Below are 25,771 nucleotides of genomic sequence, written 5' to 3'. Positions count from 1 at the left end.
TCGTTTTTTTAAGATGCAATTGAGAAAAAGATTAATGAAAATGTATTGTTCGACACAACAGCCTATAGTAATGACAAATAATGTTTATTTTTGTATTGCATTTTGACAAAATAGGCTATAACATGTTTTATTTGATCATTGTAGACATCATCCATATGCATCAACCATGGACCTGTATGCTGCTATAAGACCAACACTGCAACCATCTCCATTGGTCATGAAACCATGGTTAATGCATGCTGTCTGTGGGAGTGGGAGTGCCTCACCTTAAGTTTTGCCGTCACTTGAGTGCCGTGTGTGTCAGAGGGGCTGTACCAGAGTCTGCCTGCCATGTGCACACTGCTGCTGCTGCAACACAGACTGTATGCACACACCGATCGCGGAGCAGAGAGAGGAGGACAGCGAGCAGGAGGGAGGCGGTGCTGCACGGACAACTGCGTCCCACTCCTAAAGAAAGCATCTTTACATCCAACAGAGAGTATACTTCTCATCTCTCTGACCTCCACTTGATCACAGCTTTCTAAATAACGACATAGGGGAGCTGCGTGAACATTTAAGGTGAGTTTGAGCAACTGATTTCAAGAGTAGCCTATATGCTTTTGATGTTAGCGTTTGATCATGTCTTCAATCCATCTATAAGAATATTTTAAGATTAGTATGATGACATTTTATTCCGAATTTCGCCTATAGCCTAATAGTGAGAATATGTTAACGTTTCAGGCCAATGCAATTTAAGTGGAGTGATAAGTGCAAGGAATGTATGGAGATGTTATAAATGTGTTTAGATGTTTGGATTAGTCTAAATATTGAATAAAATCCCTTCATGCAAACTTTATTAAATTTGAGGCCGGTAATAGCCTGTCCTAGATGTTTAATCTTTAGAAAATTGAATACCTGTTTTTAAATAATGAACTAGAATTTTCCTTTAAAGTTCTTATTATAAAGAGACAAAACCCACATCTTAATGTCAATCCTCGTCTCTGCAGCTGCCAGGCCTTCAATGATGGACTCCATACCTGCTGGACGAGACTCCAGCTCCTCGCCAACCTCGAAACAAGAACTTTCCTACTCCAAGAACCTGAAGCCCAACCAGGTGGGACATACGGTGCTGTACGGAGTACCGATCGTGTCTTTGGTGATAGATGGCCAGGAGAGACTATGCCTCGCACAGATATCCAACACGCTGTTGAAGACTTACAGCTATAACGAGATACACAACCGGCGCGTGGCACTGGGCATCACCTGCGTGCAGTGCACCCCCGTGCAGCTGGAGATCCTGCGCAGGGCCGGGGCCATGCCCATCTCCTCCAGGCGCTGCGGGATGATCACAAAGCGCGAGGCCGAGAGACTCTGTAAGTCATTCCTAGGAGCTCACGCGCCTCCTAAACTTCCAGAGAATTTCGCTTTTGATGTTTCTCACGAGTGCGCGTGGGGGAGTCGAGGCAACTTCATCCCGGCACGCTACAACAGCTCCAGGGCCAAGTGCATCAAGTGCTCCTTCTGCAACATGTATTTCTCTCCAAATAAATTTATATTTCACTCGCATCGCACGCCAGAGTCCAAGTACACGCAGCCGGACGCGGCTAACTTTAATTCTTGGAGACGACATCTTCAACTTTCAGATAAAGGTAGCCAGCAAGATGTGATGCACGCGTGGGAAGACGTGAAGGCCATGTTCAATGGGGGCAGTCGCAAGAGAACGCTGCCAGGCTGCGGGTCAGATTCCAGCTCTTCCTTAAAATCACATGGACACTCCCGTCCCCGAGAATCACCCGACATACCCGCAAAAATCATCGGCCGCGAGGACAACCTGGTTGGGATGTCGAGCACGCGCAGCTACCCGGTCATCCCCGTGCCCAGTAAAGGCTTCGGGATGCTGCCAAAGATCCCTCCGCCGCTCTTCCCTCACCCGTACGGGTTTCAAGCTTTCAGCCTTTGTCAGAAGAAGGACGACATCCTGATGGGAGACCAGAGCAAAGCGGGCATGCCGGGTGTCCTGTGGCCAGGTACCAAGGACAGCGCCTACCCCTCCTTCCCCATGTTCTGGCCCGCGGCCGGCGCGCTGCCCATGCCCCCGTACCCCCAGACTCAGCACAAACCCCCGCCAGAGCTGCTGTGTCCCCCCAGGCAGACTGACATGGAGCTCTCCGAGCACAGCGACCGGAGCACCAATACCTCAAAAGACAGCATGGTAGAAAACGACCGGTGCTCCAGCACTCAGTCCACGCGTAATGAGGACGATAAGTCCGGGGACGAGGCGAGGCCTCTGGAGGGGATGACCCTCGCCTCCCGGAAAATCAGCTACGTGTCCGCCTTCAGGCCCGTCATTAAAGACGCGGACTGCATCGCCAAGCTGTACGGCAACAGGGGCGCTTTCAACGGGGGTCGCACTGGCTATTTATCGCCCGATTTTTTAAGTGAGAGCTCAAGCTACCGGTCCATGTCCCCCTGCGTGGACAGTGAGGGCGAGCCGGACGTGGATGTAGAGACTAATAAAACACCAGAGGAAGAGGAAGAGGAGGAGGAGGAGGACTCCCGGCCTCTGTCCTCGGTGTGTCCTCGGACTCCCCCTCGGGCTCACAGTGTCTCCCCATCCGATTCAGACTCCAGGAGCCTGCAGGAGGCGGTGAACTCCCAGAAAGTGAGCCTGCATGTGGCCCAGTCCTCTGACAGAGAGCTGCAGAACAAGCAGCTGTCAGAGACCCACATAGCTGCGTCTTTTAATGAAGTGAGTGACACTGGCGATAAATACAGGCTGTAACATTTCTCTAAAGTGGGCTTCTTTCCTTGACTTGTGTGTGTATTTTCAGAGAGAAAAATATGTGTGTTCTTGTTTTGTTTTTTAAACGGTGTATTTTATGATAAAACTGTGTAAAAGCAGCAGCATGTCCACAACATTTAAGAAAAAAAACTTTAAATAAAAAAGATATACACTTCAACTTAGAGTACAATTTTTATTAAGATTTTATTTTTAATTGATTATTATTCGTTTGTAAAACGTCTTGTAATTTTAAGAGTTAAAATAAGTGGTGATTGTGTCTTCTTTAGGTGTACACACCGGAGAGGGCTGAGCTGCAACAAAGGAGCAGTCCGTATCAGCTCAGACCTGCGAATTACAAGATTGGAGTACTTACATCAAATGGTTAGACTTTCTTTTACTGCTTTTTGTAAAGAAAAATCGCTGTTTGAAAAAAAAGAATTGGCGGTGAAAATCACATCGATTTATTTTCTCTTAAGATGAGAGTGCAAGTAAAGAGGAGCCGTCTTCCACAGTGGAGGAGGTCGAAACGAAATCTTGTGATGAACAAAGCAGCGAGGAGAACCAGCGGGAGCCGGATGAGGGTAAGTTACACCGAGGTCAGAGAGTAGGATTTTAATTATTATTAAATCTAAGTTTTAAGAGATACAGGTTTTTTAATTTTTTGCAAATATCAGGAATTTAATTTATGTTCTGTGTGCTCAGGCGAGGCTGCGCCAGCCAGAGCTCCTCCAGCACAAAGAGCCATAGAAAGTCTGGCAAAAGGTAAGACCATGTCTTACTGTTAGATACAATGATTAACAGTCAAAAAGACACTTAACAATGATTTATAATCATCTTATAATACAACTAATACAACAATATGAACAAATGTTGTTTTTTACAAAACTCAAAAGAAATTGGACGTTCATTATTGTTATTTCTCAGTTTTTGCAATGAGCCAGCTTCTTTGGCATTTGTCCCAAAATATATATTTTAAAAAGATATATATTTTAATGTAGGCCCAGCAAGACCTGCCCTGAATAGGCTGTGTAAATGATGATGGTGTCCTCATCACTGTCATTATAAATAGAAAACTGTCCTAGAAGGAAGATGATACAAACGCCTGCTACCTTTGCTCCTCCAACATCCTCTATTTTTTGTCTGCTTTTTAGAAGAACTACAGAAGCAGCTGTTAGAGCAAGTTGAACTGAGGAAAAAGCTGGAACGTGAATTTCAAAACTTGAAAGGTAAGCTACATTCTGCAACAGTGCTTTCCCCACTTTTTTGTCTTTTATGACCACAGAAGTAGTCTTTTGACAGAGAGAGAGTCAAAAGTCTTTCTGGTGCATGTAGAGTGTTGCTCTCTGGTCATGTTTCTGATTCAGGCCAAAACATGAACCTTTGCCATGGCACGACCAAATCCACATCAACAGAGGCACACCTAACCAAAATCTGTTATAGGGCACCATTTTTCCAAAAATCCTAAGTGGTTCAGGGCCACACTCCCGATGGGAAGAGGTTCTTTCAAAGACACATATAATAAAGATTTCAGAGGCTTGTGATTTTAACCTTTTGTCCAAAAAACATCCCTGCTCCCTTAGAAAATACTTCTCTGAAGGGAAGCAGGTGCAGTTAGGGGCTCAATGAAAATGATATCAAAACTGAATATAGTGAGTACAAATAGCTTGTTTTGAATATAATTGGACACTAAAAGATATTAAGCTATTAACAAGAAAAACATGTAATAGCTGAGGAGAGTCAATTTGATTCAAATTAAATATCCAAATGGATTTTCAGCCGCTATGAATGACAACAAAATATGTTATTGACTTTTGTGGCTTTACTTTCAACTCTGTAGGTGGAAAACATTTCCTAATTCTTAATCTTAAAAATGGTATCTACGCCCAGAATAAACTCTGACATGCTTCATGTAAATCTTAGAAGAATTGCAGGACACAATATCTCTCATACTCACTGCTGCAGTGTTCAGAGTTTCTCCTTCTCTCACAAATGCTTGAAAACACCTCAATTACTCTTTTGGCGCTCTGTTTTAAATCCCAGAAAACTGAGACTTGAGGCTCTGCGGGGCAAATATCAACATTAGTCTATCTCATACATGTCCAGATATGAAATTACATTTAGCAAGATTTCAGATGTGCAATAGGCGAATGTTGTTCAAAGACATTATAACGTCTTTATGAAAACTGTTTAATTTTAAGATCAGCGTATTTAATCAAGATCAGTGTCCATCAGTTGTGGGTGTAAATAACCACTAATCTGCAGTATTTTACCAGCAAAGACATCTAGGACAAAACCTGTGGTTTATTGCATTTATATTTCTTTGCTCTCACCTTTATGCAAAAACACATTATGTCAAAGTCAGTAGGATGTCTATAAATGAATGTAAATTGGGTTTTCTGTATATTCACCTCAGACTCTTTAGGGTATATTTTGGGGTTCTGGATTGTATTGTTCCAACATCTTCCACCTTCCAACAAATGTCATATAAGTGTCCAGTGATGCGTCTTACTTAACGTTGATTTATAAAGCAGTGTGGTAGACCTTACTCATATCTGCATTTTTTTTCCTTTATGCATTTATGCATTGTATTACATTATTGGTTTACTACACTTGGTGCAAATGCCACATTTATACCAGCTTTTATTCCACCTGCACCTAATTGCTTATAAGGAGGGCTGTCATGGGTCTGCAAACAAGGGACAATTAAAGTCAACACAAAATATCTAAACAGTTCCTTGCATTGCCCATTTAAGACTTGTTTTAGGTTGCCTAGTTTGAATAAAAGGAGATGAGACTTTTGCAACCTGTTTTACCATTTACACATCATGATGTATTGTTTATTTGCTGCATTACCCCAACATTTTCAGAAATCCAGCAATAAAGTTGCATTTTTAAATGAATATAATTAATGTTTACTGAATTATTTTTCGAAATGATTTTTTTTAATTTTTACTATGAAAAGTAATTTAAGTATTTGTACCACAGCATGTGAAGTGTACATTTTGGACCCTTAGAGGCCGGGTTTTCGCTTTTTCTTGATGTCAGCGCCCTCTAGAGGCTGTGAGTCGGGCCGGACCAGTTTAAGCATTCTAGTGCTTAGTTGTATTTCATTCAAGTGAATATTATCCACTTCTTACTAGAAAGAAACTATCGCGAGCCCTTATCCAACAAAATTAATATTCACCTTTTTGTTTCATTTTTACGTTATCGTGAATATGTGACACATAAGAGGCATAGTGGATAATTGAACGCTTTTTGTGTCTGTGAATTCGGTTTTAATGGATGTGTTTTTTTCAGGAAGCTTATTTACCACATCACTGACTGTGTCTGCCTTTTGTTCCTCAGATAATTTTCAGGATCAAATGAAAAGGGAACTGTCGTACAGGGAGGAGATGGTTCAGCAGCTGCACATCGTCAGAGGTGAGAGACATAAAGCAGAGGGAGCGGATAAAGCAGCGGAATTACAGATTTACTCCGGCATGTTGCCGACGTGATTGATGACATCATATAAACTCAGATGCTTTGTGTAAACGAGATATCAAGGATTTGCGTGTGTTGACTCTTACATTTACGGTTGTGATGCACAAAGTGTGCTCACATCACGCAAATTACTTGAAAGGATGTGGTAGACACTTCATGATTTTTCTCACAATTTATATTGTTGATATTTTATTTTAAGTAAAAATAATTCACTGAATTTTTGGAAATTAATATGTTAAAATGTTTAACATATTAATTTCCCAAAAATACATAGAGCTATAGCTAACCTGTTGAATAAAATATATATATATTTCTTCCTAGGTTTTAAAATGATGACTTGGGATCATACTTAGACGCTTTGTGCAGCAATTTGGACCAAGACAAATAAACTCTTGAGGCTATTCAGATGAAATATTATGCTAATTGTTGTAAATTCAAGGGGAATTATAGTTAAGAAGATATGCAGATTATGTTTGCACCTCAAGGCTCAAAGAAAGGCAATAATACTTCACCCAACACTGACTGACATCCAAAACATTTTTAGAGCATGCCCCTTGAATCAACCAACCAATCGAGTTTTACTCCCAAAAGCCTGATACGTCTATTCTGTGTTATACTTTAATATCATTCTCAATGCATGCGATTTGCCCTCCGTGCTCGTACACTATTGATCTTTCATCTCCTTTTTCTTAGAAGCTCACGACGCTTTACACCATTTCTCGTGTAAGATGTTGACTCCACGCCACTGCAGCGGATCCTGCTCCTTCAAATCTCCTCTCCTCCCACCCTGAACCAGATGACATTTTATGAAAGAAAAGGGACACAAAGGACACATCTTCTGTCAAACCATGAAAAACCTCTGAGGAATCCAGTCTAAAGAAGACTAACATGTAATTACTTGTAATATATTGAATTGAAATGTGTATCTACACCCTTAGTATTTATGTCCATTTTGCATATATAATTTGTTTTTCTGAAATGATACCATTGATGATATTTATTATTTGTGGCAAAGTGCAATGACAATGTGTGTATACTGTAATAGGTTGTTATTTCCTCTTTTTTTGTCAATAATGGAGGCTTTTAATAGCCAATTCATTGCTCTTTATCCTCTCAGTATTGTGCATAAGCCTAATACATTTTCTATGTTCTTCTTTGCAGGCCAATAGCTTCATTTGGATGTTATGCACTTTAAACAAATTATGGTAATTTCTATAAAAAATGAAATCGGCCTGCAATATAATTATTTGAAGCGTCAAACCATGTCTAACTGTTTCTGAAGACTTTACAGAAGTCAGTAGGCTATTTGTACACTGCAACCTTGTATGTATTGAAACATATTCTAAGAGTAGCCTATTTCTTCATGTAATATTTGTTTTTGTCGTTGATGAATAAATCATTTTATGAAAAGAAATTTGGAATCATGCCCATTGTTGTCAACTTGAATTAAAGGAATTTAGGCCATAGCCTAACGCTTAAATTAAGAAGCCATATTGTTCTGCTTTTGATTCATGTGAAACTTTGACCTTTGTATGTTTTCAAATGATCTTGTTTGGATGGATCTTGATGGATCGCCAAAAGAGGAACCTATCAATAAGAAAACATATTTTATGTTTCTTAGAAACGCTGTATGAATGCAACTTTTAGCCTAATTATTTTCCCTGTACATATTTGTATTTGATCAGTGAATCGATTTTTCACATTAAAAAAAATATAGCCATACATTGCAGTAAATAGTCGCTAAATACAATTTCCCAGAGCTGAAGGTGACGTCCTCAAGTTTTTGTCGGACCAACAGTCTAAATCAAAATATCATGTGTTTATTTTTCAATGATTCAAAGCAGCACATTTATTTACTTTTATGTTGTTCATCATTTGTGCATGGTTTACACGATTAGTAGATTATCAATAAGGTGATCATTTATTTCTGTCAATGATAACTTAAATAATCGATTAATCCTTAAAGATAAAAATATGCAGGCTGTAAATTGAATAAAAGGGAAGAAACATCCTAACCAAACCTTTTTGTATGCACTCTTTTACGAGCAGAATACAGTTCTTCAGATAGGCTACATTTAGAGAAGTACACTTATATACTTAAGTACCACCAGAATACTCTGTTAAAAGTCCTGCATTTAAAACGTGTAAAAGTATTAGCATCAAAATATACTTAAAGTACCAACAAAAGTACTCTAAGGCAGATTGGCCCATTTTCCTATAATATAATGTGTTGATGATAATTATTGGCGCATTTAAGTTTATTAAACCTTATAAATGTGCAGATATTTTTAATTACCTTGTATGCTGCAGAGTAGCTTGTGAATGTGACTCCAGGTGTGACTAAAGTCTTATTTAAGTGCTGTTTTATATTTCACTTCATTGATCCAAATCTTCCCTAAAGGTAATACATTAATGTAGGCTAATGGAGTAAAAGCACACCATTTACCAATTTAGGTAAATCGTGGGCTAGTGAGGAAGCAAGTACAAAGTAAGAAAACATTGAAATACTCAAGTAAAGTAGAAGTCCCTTAAAGTTGTATTAAAATACAGTACTTGAGTAAATCTACTTACAACACAGTTTGTATATGCCGCGGTAGCGCCCCCTGCTGTATGAGGTCAGGAAGCGACACTCAATTTTGAATTTCGCTGTCCCTTGAGGATGGCCGTTGCGCATGCGCAGATAATGTAACAAGATGGCGGAGAGTGCGGAACTGAAGGTAAAGCGAGCCCCTTCATTAGCTTGACAAATAAGCAGTTCATACAGTAAGATTCGAATTTCAAATCATAGCACCATTGTTATTTGAACATAGAGACCCGATGTGTGTTGCTTTTAAAGCATTTAATACCAAAACAACAGAGCAGTGAAGACCGGACCAGCTGTTAGCTGTCTGGCTAGCCCGTTAGCATTAGCTTTGTTATTGTTGCCGACGTTCCGTTAGGCTGCCTCCGCTGAGCGGCTCACCTGCAGTTAAGGCCAGATATCGCTTATAGACAAATACTAAAACAACATTCATTTTTACGTGTTGTACCCGACGGCACTTTGGTGTTAGGTAACTGACATTATCAATAGAGCATCAGGTGAACTGCAATATCTGTTTTAAAAAGGGCTCTGTCTATTCCCTGGAAGACAAGCGCAATGTAGCTTCCATTGGCGTTATTTTTTGTATTTGATGTGAAGGAGCAGTCCACGAAATATGGTCACTATCCACAGTCTTGTTGACTGTAATGTTGTTTATGTGGCGATTATTGTTTGAATAGACGAGATAAACGAAATACTGTGTCTTTAGGTTCTGTTTCAGTCAGATTACACCGGTATCACACAGGCGCTGTTAGCTAGCCTATGCTAAATGTGTCCCTCAACCTTCTTCTACCCTCTTATATTAGAACGTAATTCATATTTGAAAGAAAACACTCTTTGTGAAACGGTTTGTTTTCATCTCCTCACGTCCTTAGCGAATTTCTGCACTGTTGCCTCAACTCATTAATCTCGTATTAGCCTTATTAAATCTATACTGTATACAAGTCATTTAACATACATTTGTATATCATTTACATTTAGTGAGTGTATGTCAATGTTTCACTTCCATCTGGCACAACATGTGGTATTAAGCAGCCAGATATTAAGCATTATTGGTATGTTTACGGTTACTAAAATATTCAGTTTTTCCAGTCCAACATTGAGAGCTAATTGGGATTGTCAATTAACATAAAGATGATTTTGATTGATCAACTCGGTTGAAAGTCACATTTGCATTATGCTCTTCATAATGAAAGGTTGTCTTTTAATTATGTGTTTTAATGGTGTGTAGAGCAACATTGCACGTTTTAAACATCGTAGTTCATGAGAGTACTATACATATGGTGGGCATGAAAACATGAGTACCTTTTTAATGTAACATCAGGTAACATTACCCTTTATACACTATAGAATGTATTTGTTGGAAATATAAATATCCTAAAGCAAAACGACCACTGCATGGTATAATGCAGGCTAATACATCTTCACAAGCTACTTTTCAAAGTTTGAATTGACACCTCTCTGACACTGTCTCAAGACGCCGTCTCTGCTGTATTATATTCCATTATTTTGTGCAGATATTCATGCTATTGTTTCCCCCCCTGTATTATCACTTCCAGCATGTGCAGTGATGCTTTATGCATTACAGCTATAAGTTGATGAAGTATAAATTATGTTGGTGGCTTTGTTTGTTAAATATACTGTCTGCTTTTATTGTGTAGTTTTTAGGGGTGCACCGAATGGGAAATTCTTGGCCGAAACCGATACCGAAAATAGGAAACAGTTGGCCGAATGCCGAAAGGCCGAAAATGATTAATATAAATATATATATATATATATAATGTATACATTTTTTACCAATGTTGTTCAGCTGCCTGATTATGGAAAAATACATGATTATGGCAAAACTTAACTTAAATAATAATCACTATTATGGGTCCATAAAACATTTATTCAGCACTTTTGAATGCATACAGTACATTAATTCCAAGTCAAGTGTATTTTATTTTTCTTTGTAGGATAACTACAACAAAGTGCATTCAGAACAAAGCCAAGGTGCTTTAAAACTGCATAAACATCTAGGCCAGTAGGCCTAGAACAAAATAGTGTAAATAAAGACTGTAACAGCCAGGCCTTCAACAACAACAAATGCACCTATAAGTGCATGCATACAAATGTGCAAACTGGATAAATCCACATGAATGTAACTATTTACAAATGAAATTACAATTGAATTTCAAGAATCTGTAAATAAGGCTGTCTGTCCTCATAAGAAAAGTAGTAAACATTGTATAAAGATACATAAAGTGAAAACTGGATACAAAATCCACAATCAATTACAAATTAAATTACAATTTCAAGAATCTGCAAATAAGGTGGTCTGTCCTCATGAGCAATGTAAACAACATTGTATCATTTAGATACCGAAAGTACAAAGTAGACATGGTAGAACTAGATAAGCTTATGATAAGCCAGCCTTGTCTACTTATTAAGGAAAAGTGGGAGGTTCTTTTTAATGAACAGTAGCTTCTCTGCTTTATCAGCCATAAGTCTGTTCCTCTTCTCATAAAGCACATGAGAGGCAGCGCTGAACAGTCTCTCGCTGTCAGTGCTTGTGATTTGATCTTACTCCGCATATTTGTCCGGGTGTTTTGATTTCAAGTGGTGGAGTAATCCTGAAGTGGTGAAAGTCTTTGCAGTTACACCCCCTCGAGAAATGTCAGCTGAACACGTTTTACAAATCGCAATCCGCGCCTCTTTCTCTGATATTTTAAAATATCTCCAAGCGGCAGACAAGTTGGCTGTGAGCCAGCCGCGAGCATGGTCGCGCGCCGTGCTTGTCGCCGCGTTTTGATTACGTCATCACAACAACACGTTAGCTTACCAACGTAACCCTGTTCTCTGACATTCGGTGATATTTTTTCGGTGCTAAAACCCTTTCGGCCGAAAGGCCCTTTTTAACCATTTTCGGCCGATAATTTTCGGCGGCCGAATATTCGGTGCATCCCTAGTAGTTTTATTGTACCCAGACAAAGTCCAAAGAAACTCTATAAGTCGTACTTCTCCAAGCAGGATTTGAATTATATAAATCAGACATGATTGGATAGTTAATGCTTTAAGTGGTAAAGCCTAAATGAGAAAATTAGACTTGTTTGTGATAATAATATTGTAATAACAGACAATTTTGGCCACTTTTTTTTTCTTCCAGCAAATGGTAATGAGCCTTCGAGTTTCGGAGCTCCAGGTGTTGTTGGGTTATGCAGGACGGAATAAGCACGGCCGCAAACACGAACTTTTGACCAAAGCTCTCCACCTATTGAAGGCTGGGTGCAGTCCGGCAGTGCAGATGAAGATCAAAGAGCTCTACAGACGGCGCTTCCCAACCAAAATGGTATCGCCGGTGGACCTGGCTCTGCCTGGCGTTCATTCGGCCTCCAGCCTGCCCGCTGGCCTTGCCCAGCTTGGGTTTGACAGCCACGGTTCCCCCTCGCCTCTGCTGCCGGTCTCTTTACTCGGGCCGAAGCATGAGCTGAATCTGTCCCACCTCCCCTCCGCCCTGCACCCTGTTCACCCCGATGTCAAGCTGCAAAGACTGCCATTCTACGACGTTCTGGATGAGCTCATTAAGCCAACCAGCTTGGGTGAGTCCACCACTTCCTACTGTGGGTGATGGAGCATTCTGACCACAGATATCTGTAACATGACTTTTCAAAACCGTGCTTGGTCAAAGTTCAATATGAGTTGCCATTAGTGCCTAGGAAATGCTGAAGGTTTCCCCTCTGAGTGTCATGCTGTGTTGTGGTTTCTTTTTTGTAGCCTCAGACAACAGTCAGCGGTTCCAGGAAGCATGTTATGCCTTTGCATTAACACCGCACCAAGTTACACAGATCAGCAGCTCCATGTAAGTGAGAAAGCTCTCTGGTAAGAGACGAGAAGGAAGAAAAAACACAATGTTACTACCAAACTATTTTCAATATACTGTTTACGTGATTTAGAATGCAGCTGTTATATCTGACACAGCAAGCAATCGTAGTAAACTGATGTGTTTTAAATGCTGTTTTACTTTGGGCCAGCCTCATTTGACTTCTGACTCTTTTCACTTCTTTAGGGACATATCTGGGACCAAATGTGACTTTGCTGTTCAAGTCCAGTTAAGGTATGTTGAACATACATTTCTCTTTTAACCAATAAGTAGATTTGCATTCAGTGAATATTGGGGCTCGGTTAGCCTCTCTCAGTTTTGAGAAGTTTCCAGAAATAGTTGGCATTTGTACAGTTTTTGTTATTTATGTCTTTTTCAGATTCAGATGAAAGAATTTTAACCCTCACCCAAGTTTTAACTTCAACCTTAACTATATTCTTTATTTTACAGTGTAAGGCATGTTCAATAAAATAGCTGGGAAGTTTTTAGATTAGCATGAGAAACACATTAATAATACATTACATTTATATAGCGTTTTTCCTGGTGCTCAAAGCGCTTATATTAGTTTTTTACATTTGTCCTTCACATTAGAGCTTCTGTCATTTATTTTTCTTCCTTTTCAGATTTTGTTTATCAGAGACCAGCTGTCCCCAGGAGGATCATTTCCCCCCTAATCTGTGTGTGAAGGTGAACGGCAAACCCTGTAATCTCCCGGTGAGTCCCGACAGTTTGTGAATGGATAATCTTATCATACTTTCTGTGTAACACGACACCAATTTCTGAGAATCGAGGTCACTGATGTTGGATGTTTTCTCTGCAGGGATATCTTCCTCCAACCAAAAATGGAGTTGAACCAAAAAGGCCCAGTCGCTCCATCAACATCACCTCTCTGGTCCGACTTTCCACCACAGTACCCAACACCATTGTGGTGTCATGGACTTCAGAAATTGGGAGGGTAAGAAGACGTTTGCAAAGCGTTGGGATTCAATCTGCATAGCCCATTAAAAAGGACAGTAGATGGAACTCACTCGCTCATTATTTCTATCTTTTTTCTGTCAGAGTTTTTCCATGGCTGTGTATCTGGTGAGACAGCAGTCCTCTGTAGTGTTGTTGCAAAGACTACGGGCCAAAGGAATAAGAAACCCGGACCACTCAAGAGCTCTGAGTAAGTTTCCACTACATCTGTAAGTCAAAGACAATCATATCAATTCACTTTCATATTGTCACAACTGTTTTGTGGAAATCCGGGGAATTAAAGATAGGTTATTCCATGTTCTCTGGTTTTATCTAGTGTGTATTGATCAAATTGACAAATCCACTTGAATGAAACACACTCATTTAATCTTTGTGTTTGTCTTTTCTCTCTGACAGTTAAAGAGAAGTTAACAGCTGATCCAGAGAGTGAGATCGCCACCACCAGTCTACGAGTCTCTCTCCTGTGTCCTGTAAATACTCCACTACACACTGCTCCTCTAAAGAAAAGTTATTTTAGATTGTTGGGAGAAATATTTGACTAGCCTTCATGATATACTTGTAGAACCAGTTTGTCAACAAACAGATTCGCCCTATTATTACATTATGTCCAATCAAAGGAAATGTTGCAAACATGATTTAATGAAGTCACATTTATTTGGTGTTTTCTCTATTAGCTGGGGAAGATGAGGCTGACCATCCCTTGCAGAGCGCTCACGTGTTCTCACCTTCAGTGCTTCGATGCTACACTCTACATCCAAATGAACGAGAAGAAGCCGACCTGGGTGTGTCCAGTCTGCGACAAGAAGGCACCGTACGAACACCTCATTATCGACGGGTGAGCACAACACGGCACACATTCCTGCTAGATTACTGTCTGACATGATCGTAATGAAATGTACCTTACTTAATAATCCCTCTTCATTGTGTTAGAGCAATCTAAGAAGTGCTTTGGAGTCCAAATAATGGAATTGTTGCTTTACTGCTTTATATGTTATTATCTCATTTGTACCTGAACCCTGCACCAAAGCAACCTTCTGTATTCTTTTTTTTATATATATAACTGCCTAAAAACCCAGATATAATTTGCAGCTTTAATTTCCAACAATACTGTATTTCCAAATGATCAGTGTTAAAGGATGAAGATCTACTGAAGCTGATGTTGTTCTGGTTGCAAAGGGGCTAAACTCTTTGAACTGTCCTGCTGTTTTCCTCAGGTTGTTCATGGAAATCCTGAATAGCTGTTCTGACTGCGATGAAATCCAGTTCAAAGAAGATGGAAACTGGCATCCCATGAGGTCGAAGAGAGAGGTGCAGGAGGTGTCCGCTTCGTACAACGGCGTAGACAGCGGTATGTAGCGTGTGCATTTCAGGGTCTTCCTGTGTTTGATTGAGCACAGTGTGAGGTAACTGTTCCTTTTGTAGACTCGTCTCAGAACAACCCGCAGGAGCACAGGCGGGGATCACACGACAACAACAAGAAAGTGGATGTGATCGACCTGACACTCGACAGCTCCTCAGAGGAGGAGCTGGACGACGAGCCGCCTCTCAAAAGACCCTGTCCCTCGCTGTCCCCCGTCTCTCCGCCTCCGAGCAAGGGGTGAGTCTCCAAACCAAAAAACAGGAAGTTAGATAACAGTAAAAATATGTATTTTTAAGATCTTTGTGCTGCGCTCTGGTGTGTTACTTCCTTTGTTCGACTGATGTGATGTCGCTGTGTTTCCTCTCAGAGTACTGAACCTACACACCCAGGACTCTCCAGTGAGCAGAGATCCCAGCATGCCCCCTGTGGACAGCAGCTACATTCCTCCCCCCCCTCCCCTCATCCAGGACTATCGCCACTATTATCACACAACTAGTGACCTGCCAGGTACGACTGTCACTACAATAAACTTTAGCTGAGTCTGTCTTTATAAAATAAACACATATGTATGATCGAAATATTATTGGCAACAGTATTCATGTGTTCGGTCCATACTGTTGGAGAAGGAATGTCTTCTAAGGTTCATCCAAAGCTGAAAAGCTCAACGCTGAGCTGTGTTTACTTGCTGAGATGTGGTGGAGCGATATGTCCTGAAGATGAAGACTAGTTTTGGCTTTCATTTCAAACCTTTATTTATCCAGGTGTATCCCATTGAGATCATTGATCTCTTTTTCAAGGGAGACCTGCTCAAGTAGGTTCCACATGAAACATAAAAACATAAACAGAACAACAAAAAGGGCATCATTACAGGGATTTACAATTTACATAACTATCCACATGGACAGGTACCAACAGCTTCGGATTGAGTAGCATCCAACCGAGCTTTAAAAACATTTAGTGGCACCAGATTGCTCAGTTTCCATTTCAATTGCAGACTATTCCAAGACAGTGGAGCTGCGCATCTAAATGCCATCTTCCCTAAGACAGTCCTAGCAGTTGGTGACGTCACCCCATTCAAAGTGAATGGGCAGACGCGTTGGAAACCGTTTTTGAAGCTGTCGAAGCTGTAGTGTGGACGGACCGTTAATAAAAACACAGCTTTGAATCACGCCTGTGGATAAAGGCCCCATCTCTTTAAAGTGAGCTCAGACCAAACTGCCAAATTGTGCACCCCTTACACACTGCAACTGCCATTGCTATGATCCTTGCTATTTGAACTACCAGTAGTCATTTTAATATTTGATTAACTGCAACATAAGGGATAATCGTGCTATTACATTTTTTACAGTTATATTTGTCTATGTTTTTTTTTAAATAGCCACTACTTGGTGAATTAGGTATTGGCCTGTTTGCAATTTCCTCAAATATCTACAGACAACACAATCACTTACTTTGATTATGAAAAAAAAGCTTCTGGAGTTATGAGAAGCATGTTTTTTTCGTTTTATATTTTTCCACAATTCCTGTCAATCTACTGCAATTTCTGTAAAGAAGAGCAGCTCCATCTGCTCAAGGAGAAGTATAGCCTCACAAAGTGTGGGCGGGAGACTACAGCAGCCGTTCTTTGTTTCAATATGTTGAAGCAATGCCTGTTTTATACATTGAAACATAGTTAAAAAGGCGCACCTATATGTAAACAACTGTTTGTTCCGTGTTGTTGAATCTTGTGTCTTCTCTTACAGATTTAAATTTCTTCTCCTTCCTCCAAGGCGACAATCAGGTATATTCACTGCAACACCTGACCTTCAGCAGAATCATACTGCCCTTGTTTATGTCTGGTAGTTTAATGTTAATGGTAACTCTTCTCTTCTCTGTTAGCATTACAACATGGTGATGGCCGCCGCAGCAGCAGCCTCAGCGTCCGCCTCAGAGGACCACGACCTGCTCCTGAACCGCTTCCTGCCCTATCCCTCTCAGATGCTGCGGGAGCAGTCGGGCACCCCGGGGAGCAGCACGCTGGCCGCCACTAACGGAGGCAGCAACAGTGGCAGCACCAGCAGCTTGGTGTCCTCCAGCAGCCTGCGGGACCGCGACAAAGACAGAGAGCGGGACAGGGACAGGGACAACCTCTCAGGACTGTCCAGGTCCTCGGTGGAAGCTGCAGCGGCAGCGGCGGCCATTTATGGCTCCATATCTGACGTTATCTCTCTTGACTAGATCCACACAGAACTAACAGACAAGGGAGACCGGGAGGTCTTTGTAAATACGGAAGAAGATGAAAGAATACAGTGCTATGTACAGAGAGGAAAATCTATTTTCAATTTTACTTATCATATGTATATAAACTTAGGACGCTTCTTGTCCGGTGAGTTACTTCAGTTGATATTTTTCTGTGAATACTGAAGACTTTTTCACACCCCTTCACGTGGTCCTTTGATTATATTGTACCTTTTGTACCTGGTTTTTACAGTTTTGTTTCGATATTCCATGTTGATGGCATTATTTCAGTATAATGTTATGTGCACAGAACCCAATGAGGTCGTACCTTATGTAACATGATATTTAGAATATAAAGAAAATGGGCATTGTTATAGATGTAAAAAAGGCGAAACAGGAACATGTAAAACTTTTCTTTATTTTCTAAATGGCATCATATCTGTCTAAATGACTTGACAGCAGAAAGATCTGGCCATTTTAGCCATCACTGTAGATTTTTCTGTAAGACACTCATGCTGTGGTCATATTATTCTTAAGAAATTATTTATGATGTAAGTTATGTTGGATGTATGCGGTTTTTTAAAGAAGCATTCCTCATGCCTCTAGGAACTGTTGACACTAGAATTGCAAAAGCTAGATCCTTCTGTTGTCATAACTGCACTCTTTGCCTGTTTCAGTCAAATATGAACAATAGTGTATAGTTTAGACTGTACCTAAAATACATATAAATAAGAAGTAAGTCAGTATTGTAAGACCAGGCTTTTACACGGTGTGAATGAATGGCACTAGTCCAGCAAGCAGCCTCTTTGTTGTGTACTTTTCTACGTCTATTTTATTTTGAAAATATACACAGGAAACTACAGAAACGTGACAGGTTGACCTCTTTCAAGACGGAGCTAGCTTCCGATCCACTTCATTCTTTATTTAACATTTCATGATGTCTTTATGTTTGATTTTAGCACTTGCTTCTTTACATAAAGGCTGTAGGGAGCAGTGAGGCATTCACACTTAGTCGTTTGCAGCTTTGCATGCCTCTTCGAATGACCTGAACGCTCGTCCTGAGCGAGCAGTTCTGCGGCGAGGCCTCAGGATGCAGAGCCTTTCTTTCTTAAGTGTATTTGCAGACGCCTTTTAGAGAGCTGTGATAGCTTAGTCTTCGAGTGTTTCACAACATGCATTTTGGCCCAGAAGTTAAAACCATTGAAGTTATTACGGACGCATCCCCTCCCTTTATTTTTCTTGACTTATGCTTACAATTAGGATTATTTATTATCATATATATTTTAAGCATTCATTTGATTCGTGAATATACATTGCTGTCATTGTATGTGATATTTCTTTTGTAATTATATAATTAATGCTATTTAAAAATGTCATAGTTGCTTGACATGCATTGTAACATTTTCTTTTGTTTCACTATCAGATGATGTCAATAACTCAATAGAGGCTTTGATCATTTTGAACCGCTACAAGGTCTACTGTGCTGTTTGATATTTGTAAGAATTAAACAGAAGAAAGTGCACATTTGGAGTGTCTCTGGTGACAGTCTTTGTTCAGCTGCATGTGTTTTGTTACCGTAAGGCGCACTGAGAGGTCTTCTAATCCAGTTAGTTGCTTGGTGAAAATCCTAAACTTAATCAAACTTTTGAAACACTTTAAAAAGCATGCCCTTAAATCAGAGGCCAATTTAGTATCTTTGAATTACAAAGATTTGATGAAGAAAAAGGTCAGTATGTGTTCATGTTAACTAGCACTAAACATAAAATACATTTGAGGCTGGAAGTGACGTTAGCTTTCTTGGTATTTGGTCCAAAAAAAAAGTGTCTCCATCTGTATTGTTGAATATATTTCCCACCCTGCTCCGCCTATTTTAAACTGCCTACATCTTTGAAACTGATATGAAACAGGTGCCCTTACGCTGAGTTCTCAGACATTGATTTACCAGTCATGGATCAATAGGTTTTAAGATTTGACAGGGACCTTGGTGTGGTGAGGGGGCCTAAGCAATGTTTCATAGACTGCTTATTGTATTTCAGCTACAGTTAACACAGTTCAGGGTAAGATCAAGCTTTAAATGTCCTTGTTCAGAAACTTGCTTTCATATTACTTTTATTCACATGGCCTGTGTTTAGAGGGAGGCATGAGTATGTTGGTGGCCTAACGTCAGACACAGAAGTGTAGATTTAGCTGTGTTTGGTTATAATGAACATTATCAAAGACATTTTGAAATTTCACAGTGGAAAGGCTCCTGGTGGTGTATGTGAAATCACACACATGTAGCAAAAGGAGAAATGTCTTTTATAAATAAATTTCATTCATTTAATTTCCTTTTTAAATTGAATTATTCATTTGTCACAATAGACAAACAACAAAATACTCTAGACTCATTCATTGAATAATTGTTTTATTAATAAGTGAGTTTATTAACATTCAAATGATACTTTAATTTATCAGTTGATAGTAAAAGTATCCATTTATTTTTAATTGAAGTCTCTTTGTAATTATGCCGGTGGCACCTCTGGCTTCATAACACATTGCCTTAAATCACAATTTGAACACACACTTTGGTTAGGTGTAACCAATAGCAACACAATGGCTCGGTTGCATTTAGGTTTTGTCAGTGAGCCAAACCAATCTGCACATTTAGAGCCAAAAACTGGCACAAATAAAGCTGCACCAGGGTCTGTTCCGCCGGAGAGCTGTCGGAAGAAAACCAAAGCAGCTTTTAATGCTTTGTGTGAAACCCTATACTGAATCAGGGTGATATAGAGGACCAACTAAAGCCCTCTCTGTATACACTGTTTTCTCATAAAACTCCTAAATTAAGTCTCAGCTGATCCCTATCTGTTTTTTAGCTTCAGAATGATGACTATAGAGGTGCCACAATTACTTATTTTTCTATTCTGTTTTTTCATTATACTAAAAATGTGGTAGGCCTATGTGGTACATGTTGTGGACCTTTCAGGAGCAGCAATATAAATATACAAATAATATTATCGTTTTAAAAAACCGGAATACAAATGTAGAGGGAAGAATATAGGACAAAGACGTTCAAAAACACGTTTACTTGTTATTTTCACTCTGCATAAATTAAAATTTGGCATTTCATCGTGAGCCACATCTTTGGTCGCGGTATTATTGCGTCATCGCGTTGATTATGACGTATGTAGAGAGCAGCACCGTTTCAGACTGTAATGGAAGCTAGCAATTTTCCCCATATTTTGTTAGTTTAATCCGTGAATGGCGCCGAAACAGGACCCGAAACCTAAATTTCAAGAAGGTAATACACTGTCTTGTTATATTTTCCGAGAGGTTTATGGTTTCGGTGAGGACTGGGACCTTCGGAAATGTCCGGTGTCTGTTAGCTAGCATTAGCACGAACCGCTATCTCTGTTAGCCTCTATTGTTGTTTCACTAAACAGGTTTGATCGTTTTTATCCTCCGCTTTAGTGAAGTATCACTACCTGATTTTCTTTTCAACATCGTGTTATATTAGCAAGACCATACCTGAAAAATGTATGGTTTTAATGTTAGCGTTATTGGGATTTTCTGACTATAAGCGGTAGCTTCATTCATGCAACGTTAGCTCCCATTGATTTCACCGCCCACTTTTCTGTTCTTCCCATTGACAGTATTATTTTTACATACCGTTTAGTGTAGAACTCTGATCTAACTGGCTAACTTCTGTTGTCATATTGTGTTTTTTCTGCTGCTCTCAGAGAAATGCAAAAAGCTTCGTGCATCGAAAGTAATTTAGGATTAGTTGATGTGTAGCTACTTGCTAATATATAACAAATATATTGGTCAACTATTTCTGCAAATAACTGATTACTTTTTCGGCTTTACACATAGATCAAACCAAGTCTGCTCCTAAATGAAACACTTGACACTAGCCTGACTGATGAGTCCCACTTGTGCGGCTTAAACAAATGCTTTACCCCTTGATGTAATGATTGTTCTCGGCCATCAGACATTTGTTGAATAATTAAAATGTAAGGTGTAATAATTGTTTTTGTGTGTGTGTCAGTAGTTTAGTCAGCCTTACATTTTCATCGTGATTCACTCGAACTGATCTCATGCTGATTTTAATTGACCGACACTCTGTTCAGGTGAAAGAGTGCTGTGTTTTCATGGGCCATTGCTCTACGAAGCTAAGGTAGGCTGTCTTAGTTAGCCTGTTTCTCTGATCATGTGGTCCTTCCCTGTGTCTGGTACATTTTTGACAATAACGTATGTCTTTCTTTGCAGTGTGTTAAGATAAACATCAAGGACAAACATATCAAATACTTTATTCATTACAGTGGTTGGAATAAGAAGTAAGTGTTTGCTCAAATAAATGACATTTTTAAGAATTGCACGGTATAGGGTTTCAATGGGATTAATTAATTTCATGGTGTTTTGTCTTTCAGTTGGGACGAATGGGTTCCTGAAAGCAGAGTGCTAAAGTATGTGGACACTAATCTGCAGAAACAGAAAGAGCTTCAGAGGGCCAATCAGTAAGTCTATCGTCTCGTGTTTTTAATTAATTTTTTTACTAATTTCAATGTTTTAAATGTAAATATATTGAGTTCTTTATGGCCAAGGTCCACAAAAAGAGCCTTCTAAAAACACCACTGTCTGTGTCCTCTAATCTCCTGAAAATGAACGATGTATGAAGTATTGAACATGTTTTGTTTTCTTAATTTAGAGACCATTATGTAGAAGGGAGAATGAGGGGTGCTGCGCCAAATAAGAAAATACCTGCTCCCCCGCAGAAAAATGATGTGTGAGTTAATGTCATTCTTTATTCTACCTGTCAGCTGATTTGATGTTTCCTACCACGCTTTTTATAAAGTCAATGTTTAAAAAAAACACATGTTTACACCTTTGCTTTCTATTTTTTTTCTGTAGGAAAACCAAAAAGAACAAACAAAAGAGTAAGTACATCATATTTGTGTATTTACATATTAGTGTACGTACGTGCTCTCTAAAATACAAATCATCAGGTTTTTGCAACTGTGTTTCCACCGTCATTGTTTTTATGGATAAAATAACACATAGCTATGTTTCTGAATGTGCAGCTCCTGGTGCCGGTGAAGGTACTAGTTCAGGAGGAGACCCAACCCACCCTCCACGAAAGAAGAGGGCACGCGTCGACCCAACTGTTGAAAGCGTGAGTTAATAAAGCGACTTTTGAGGCATTACCTGTGTAAGCATTGTGCTATAAGCGTCGTTGTGTGGCTTTTCTGACATCGGTTCCTGTTTTTTCAGGAGGAGACCTTCATAAATCGAGTGGAGGTGAGAGTAAAAATCCCTGAGGAACTGAAACCATGGCTTGTTGATGACTGGGACCTGATTACACGACAAAAACAGGTTATTAACCGCAGCATTGTATTAAATAAATCACATGTATTTGCATTATATCATTTCCAAAGTTATTTATCAGCATTGTTCTTTTTTGTTTCATGATTTCAGCTTTTCCACCTACCTGCCAAGAAGAACGTTGATTCAGTCCTGGAAGATTATGCAAACTACAAGAAATCAAGAGGAAACTCTGACAGCAAGTAAATACACACATTGTTACTACTTACAGTACTTACTTACTTAGCTGTTGAAGATCACCAGGCAGTGCAAAAACATGACTTGCTTTGTGTCATCGATATGTAACTCGTTTTTCCTCCCCTGCTCAGGGAGTTTGCAGTGAACGAGGTGGTTGCTGGTATCAAGGAATATTTCAGTGTCATGCTGGGCACACAACTTCTCTACAAATTTGAAAGGCCGCAGTACGCAGACATCCTGGCCAACCATCCGGATACATCTATGTCTCAAATCTATGGCGCCCCTCACCTTCTCAGACTCTTTGGTAAAAGCACCTGTACAACATTACCTGCTGTAGTATTTATTACAGAAATCTGATTTTCTGCAGTGGAATTAGTGCAGCAGCAATCTAAATGTAGAAGTGATCCCAGTCAAGGTAAAACTGTCCAATTTAGGGATCTAATGATTCCCCCATGGACTCCCAACTTTTGAATAATGTTCTGGGCACGGCCCCAAAGTTTTGGTTTTTATTTTTGCTCCGCCATTATCATTATTAACCCCTTAAAAAGTCGATATTCTTATTGGCCTCAAAGACAAGTCTGGCTATATTAAAAAGAATACATGTGACCCCAATGTGTATCTCTTCAACTACCAAAAGTTAAAAAAAAAAGTTTGTTTCTGATCTTTTACAAATTCTCCATGGCACACATGGCTGAGTCACTTCTCTCTGACTCTTTTGAGTTTTGATTTGAAAATCCTGATAATTAAAATCAGAACTTCGTCTAAAATGATGGACTGGTGGTTTTCTACTCGGAACATTAAAACAGCCCTAACCTGCTTATATGTTATCCTCTTGAGCATTACAAAAACAAATACTCAGGTAAACCACATCAACTCAATCTGCACATGGAAATAAGAGTGCAGCCTGCTTCTTTTGATATCTTTTTTTTGACACAGGCAATGTGGTGGTTATAATAAATAAAATAATAAATCTTTTCTTTGTTTGGTTTTCCAAGTGAGAATTGGAGCTATGCTGGCGTACACTCCCCTGGATGAAAAGAGCCTTGCCCTGCTGCTCAGTTATCTACAAGACTTCCTCAAGTAAGTAGTCACAACATTGTTATTAATAAGACTCATAGTGATAAATCTCCACCTTTTTTAATAAATCAAATGTAACTCTATTCCAGGTATCTTGTGAAGAACTCTGCATCGCTTTTCAATGCAAGTGACTATGAAGTTGCCCCTCCAGAGTACCACCGCAAGGCAGTTTAAGGTTCTTTGGGATCTGAAGCCTTTGTGTGTTGAAGTTCGGAGACGACATTCTTACCTGTCGAAAAGGATGTGATTTCACAAAAAGCCTTTGGAGAATGGATTGTGCGAGATCTTTGGATTTATTAAGGAAGAATCAGAGCAAGATCACACTAATCCCTGGACAAATTCATTTTCTTTCATGTGGAAAGCTGCTGAGTACGCTCTTCCTGTATTGGTATGTTTTTGAGTACCACTTTTTAGTTTCTATGATACTTTTTTTTTTTGTCACCAAGCTTTTTTGAAAAGGAATTTCGTCGTGATTATGTTTTTGTTATCTGTCTCGGTTCAGATGCTGGCTAAATTTGTCTTGTAGGCTGTCATCATTTTCTAATAAAAAATCTCATTCTCAAATGTTTGGTTCAACTTGTTTTTTAAGCCTTTGTATTGCAGTTAGGTCAAGGTAGGATGTGTTGTCCTTCTCTTTATCTACAGGTGGAGTAAGGTGCTTTTGAATGTTGTTCCTAATACTGATTGAAGGACTTTGTCTTTATGAACTCGGACACATTGGATTTGAAAATCTTTAATGCTCTTATTATTTAAGTACATAATTTGAACTGTCTGAAACTTCACAAACGGTAATTATGTCTGCATTATATTCAGTGGTAATTGTATATCACTCAAAGATTAACTGACATCAATTTAGAAAATAAACTAAATGTTCACCCGTTTTTGCAAGCTTGCTTTTGAATTACTTCTAAAACATGATAAACAAGTATAAATGGCAGTGGCTCAGTCAGTACGGGCTTGGACTGTGAGCCGTAGGGTCGCCAGTTCAAGTCCCCGAACAGACCTAAATATGGAGTGTGGCCTGCTACTTGGAGAGGTCCCTGTTCACCTCCTGGGCCCTGCCGTGGCGCCTGCAGGCAGATCCCTCCCATCTATGAAAACAGGCCAATATAGTAAAATAAATGCAATAATTCAAGAAATGCTCATTAAACATTCAATACCCGATTAAATGCTTAATCTGGTAAAAATAAATAAATTCATTTTATAAACCTTTTGAAAATTGGATAAGTGACAAATCCCAAAATGGACCAATGGTTTAAATGTAAAAAAAAGAAAGAATCACAAGTCTACGCCTGGGAATGTTTTATAGAATGCAAACATGTTCTGCTATGAAAGTTTTTTGTTTTGAAACTGAAAAGGGTATGGATCTCCCCTCCCCCCGCCCACCTGTAACTGGCGGCTGGCGGCTCATACGTGATTCTGTTTCTGGTGTATTTGGCAAAAGAAAATGTTTTAAGTGTGCACCATACAGAGATTTCCCCATTTATGTTTGACTCTGAAATGAGGCATGTTTTTTTTAAACCAAAATGGGCAACTTGCAGACATCTGATCGGTAAGTCTAGTTAGCATCTCTTTTTTGTGAATGTTTATGCTAGCTTGGTAGCTAGTAACTTACATCAACTGTTAGCGGCTGTGCAATAAATACGATGTTGTCTTTAAGGGTTTTTGGTAAAAAGTAAAAGGCAGCTCATAGGTTCAGTGTATATTCCAAACACTTCTATAAATATAGTCTATGTTTTCTACCATGTCTGACAGGTCCACTCCACGACTCAGTGCTGCAGGTTTTAGGTTGAATTTGTGACAGCACAACATCTCCGATCTAAGGTAAGTGACCATAAATAGAGAGACAGCAAGCGCATTTCGTGGCATCTGCGGGCAGTGGCAAGTACTTCCGGCATCTGCCACAGAGGCCGCTACTCCGTG

General features: G+C 39.6%; 3 protein-coding genes across 6 annotated transcripts; all 3 read left to right on the top strand.

Moving 5' to 3' along the window:
* The first annotated feature begins 420 nt into the window (after nucleotides 1-420).
* On the top strand, nucleotides 421-7,645 carry skor1b (SKI family transcriptional corepressor 1b). 2 transcript variants are annotated; one of them, XM_010797381.1, is made up of 8 exons: nucleotides 421-558; nucleotides 987-2,728; nucleotides 3,049-3,142; nucleotides 3,238-3,342; nucleotides 3,464-3,523; nucleotides 3,913-3,987; nucleotides 6,107-6,181; nucleotides 6,938-7,645. In XM_010797381.1, exons 2-8 carry the CDS (start codon nucleotides 1,001-1,003, stop codon nucleotides 7,030-7,032), a joined length of 2,232 nt encoding a protein of 743 aa, XP_010795683.1. In that variant the 5' UTR covers nucleotides 421-558; nucleotides 987-1,000; the 3' UTR covers nucleotides 7,033-7,645. The 2 variants fall into 2 exon arrangements, with proteins under 2 accessions (XP_010795683.1, XP_010795682.1); XM_010797380.1 differs by having other exon boundaries at nucleotides 6,935-7,645.
* A 1,243-nt stretch (nucleotides 7,646-8,888) lies between these two features.
* On the top strand, nucleotides 8,889-18,760 carry pias1b (protein inhibitor of activated STAT, 1b). 2 transcript variants are annotated; one of them, XM_010797378.1, is made up of 14 exons: nucleotides 8,889-8,958; nucleotides 11,968-12,400; nucleotides 12,576-12,660; nucleotides 12,868-12,915; nucleotides 13,305-13,395; nucleotides 13,502-13,636; nucleotides 13,741-13,846; nucleotides 14,053-14,126; nucleotides 14,331-14,491; nucleotides 14,871-15,004; nucleotides 15,079-15,253; nucleotides 15,384-15,523; nucleotides 16,759-16,796; nucleotides 16,895-18,760. In XM_010797378.1, the coding sequence occupies exons 1-14, from the start codon at nucleotides 8,935-8,937 to the stop codon at nucleotides 17,231-17,233; spliced, it is 1,983 nt and encodes a 660-aa protein (XP_010795680.1). In that variant the 5' UTR covers nucleotides 8,889-8,934; the 3' UTR covers nucleotides 17,234-18,760. The 2 variants fall into 2 exon arrangements, with proteins under 2 accessions (XP_010795680.1, XP_010795681.1); XM_010797379.1 differs by having other exon boundaries at nucleotides 8,932-9,004.
* Nucleotides 18,761-20,371: 1,611 nt separating this feature from the next.
* Nucleotides 20,372-24,412, top strand: morf4l1 (mortality factor 4 like 1). Of its 2 annotated transcripts, XM_010797375.1 has the most exons (12): nucleotides 20,372-20,513; nucleotides 21,343-21,389; nucleotides 21,482-21,549; nucleotides 21,643-21,729; nucleotides 21,921-21,998; nucleotides 22,124-22,149; nucleotides 22,294-22,385; nucleotides 22,484-22,585; nucleotides 22,688-22,776; nucleotides 22,903-23,075; nucleotides 23,767-23,851; nucleotides 23,938-24,412. In XM_010797375.1, exons 1-12 carry the CDS (start codon nucleotides 20,474-20,476, stop codon nucleotides 24,020-24,022), a joined length of 972 nt encoding a protein of 323 aa, XP_010795677.1. In that variant the 5' UTR covers nucleotides 20,372-20,473; the 3' UTR covers nucleotides 24,023-24,412. The 2 variants fall into 2 exon arrangements, with proteins under 2 accessions (XP_010795677.1, XP_010795679.1); XM_010797377.1 differs by lacking the exon at nucleotides 21,343-21,389 and having other exon boundaries at nucleotides 20,449-20,513.
* Nucleotides 24,413-25,771: the final 1,359 nt, after the last annotated feature.

Source organism: Notothenia coriiceps, unplaced genomic scaffold, assembly GCF_000735185.1.
Source record: "Notothenia coriiceps isolate Sejong01 unplaced genomic scaffold, NC01 NC01_scaffold00037879, whole genome shotgun sequence".
NCBI lineage: Eukaryota > Metazoa > Chordata > Actinopteri > Perciformes > Nototheniidae > Notothenia > Notothenia coriiceps.
The sequence above is the reverse complement of the archived record's forward strand: the minus strand, read 5'-3'. Positions and strand labels throughout refer to the sequence as shown.